General features: G+C 54.6%; 1 protein-coding gene across 1 annotated transcript; it reads left to right on the forward strand.

Moving 5' to 3' along the window:
- The first annotated feature begins 222 nt into the window (after positions 1 to 222).
- On the forward strand, positions 223 to 636 carry CEND1 (cell cycle exit and neuronal differentiation 1). Its single transcript, XM_009587075.1, has one exon. The coding sequence runs from the start codon at positions 223 to 225 to the stop codon at positions 634 to 636; it is 414 nt and encodes a 137-aa protein (XP_009585370.1).
- The last annotated feature ends 373 nt before the right edge of the window (positions 637 to 1009 follow it).

Genomic DNA, 1009 nt, shown 5'->3' on the forward strand with positions numbered 1-1009 from the left:
TGCTCTGTCCTTTCACTCGCCTCTCATTGTTCTGCTTCCTCTTCCAGGTGCTGTATCATGTCCAGATAGGACACCGCCAGCGTGAGAATCATCCCAAGACAACCACTCCAAGGGGTTGAGCTCAGGTGGCTCCTTTGCTTTCTCCAGCAGCCAGGCAAAGGAGAAGAGCTGGGATTGCCCCACGTGCGTGGCATCCAGTCGCTACCCACAGCACCCGTAGAGATGGATTCCAAAGGCAATGTCCGAAGCGGAAACAAACCCGACGCCAAGGCCCCCAGCTCCGGAAAGCCAGAAAAGCCCAACCCTGGGCCTGCCACGAATGCAGACAAGAAGGAGATCCCCAAAGAGCAGCCTGCTCCTGCCACTGCCACCTCTGCCACCAAGAAGGCAGGTGGCGATGCTGCCGTCGTGAACAACCACAGCAACCTGAAACCCAGCCCCGCCGCCACGGAGGCCCCCACGGAGACACAAGAGGCCACCGGCCAGTCCCCTGACTCTGACCACAAGGGAAACAGCTCCGAGGAGTCGCCAGGCAGCATCTTCGACAACATGAAGCCCTTGATCATCGTCGGAGGAGCGGCAGTGGCTGTGCTCGCTGTGATTGTGGGAGTGGCGTTCCTAGCCCGGAAAAAATGAAGACCGAGACGGGGTGGGGATGAGAAACCCAACCCAGCTGTACAGCTCCTTTTGAGACAAATGCATGCAGAAAAATTCTATACATATCTATATATATATATAGAGCGAGCTAGATAGGTCAACAACAAACACCAACTGCAACTCCAAGAGTCTTGTTCCAGACAACTGTGCCAGTTTGACCCAGTGTGGGTAACTCCATGCACTCAGTGTGTTCTTTCATGTAATATATCTTGGCTTATACCACTGTGTATAGATTACAGCTTCTCCTGATCGGTGTAAATGACGGTGTCCCCTCCCCTCCCCTGCTGTCCTCCCTGGGAGACACCCCCACCTCTCTTGCAGTCCCCTGTTTTCAAGTCCAAAGTGTTCTACG

Source organism: Fulmarus glacialis, unplaced genomic scaffold, assembly GCF_000690835.1.
Source record: "Fulmarus glacialis isolate BGI_N327 unplaced genomic scaffold, ASM69083v1 scaffold20371, whole genome shotgun sequence".
Classification (NCBI taxonomy): Eukaryota; Metazoa; Chordata; class Aves; order Procellariiformes; family Procellariidae; genus Fulmarus; species Fulmarus glacialis.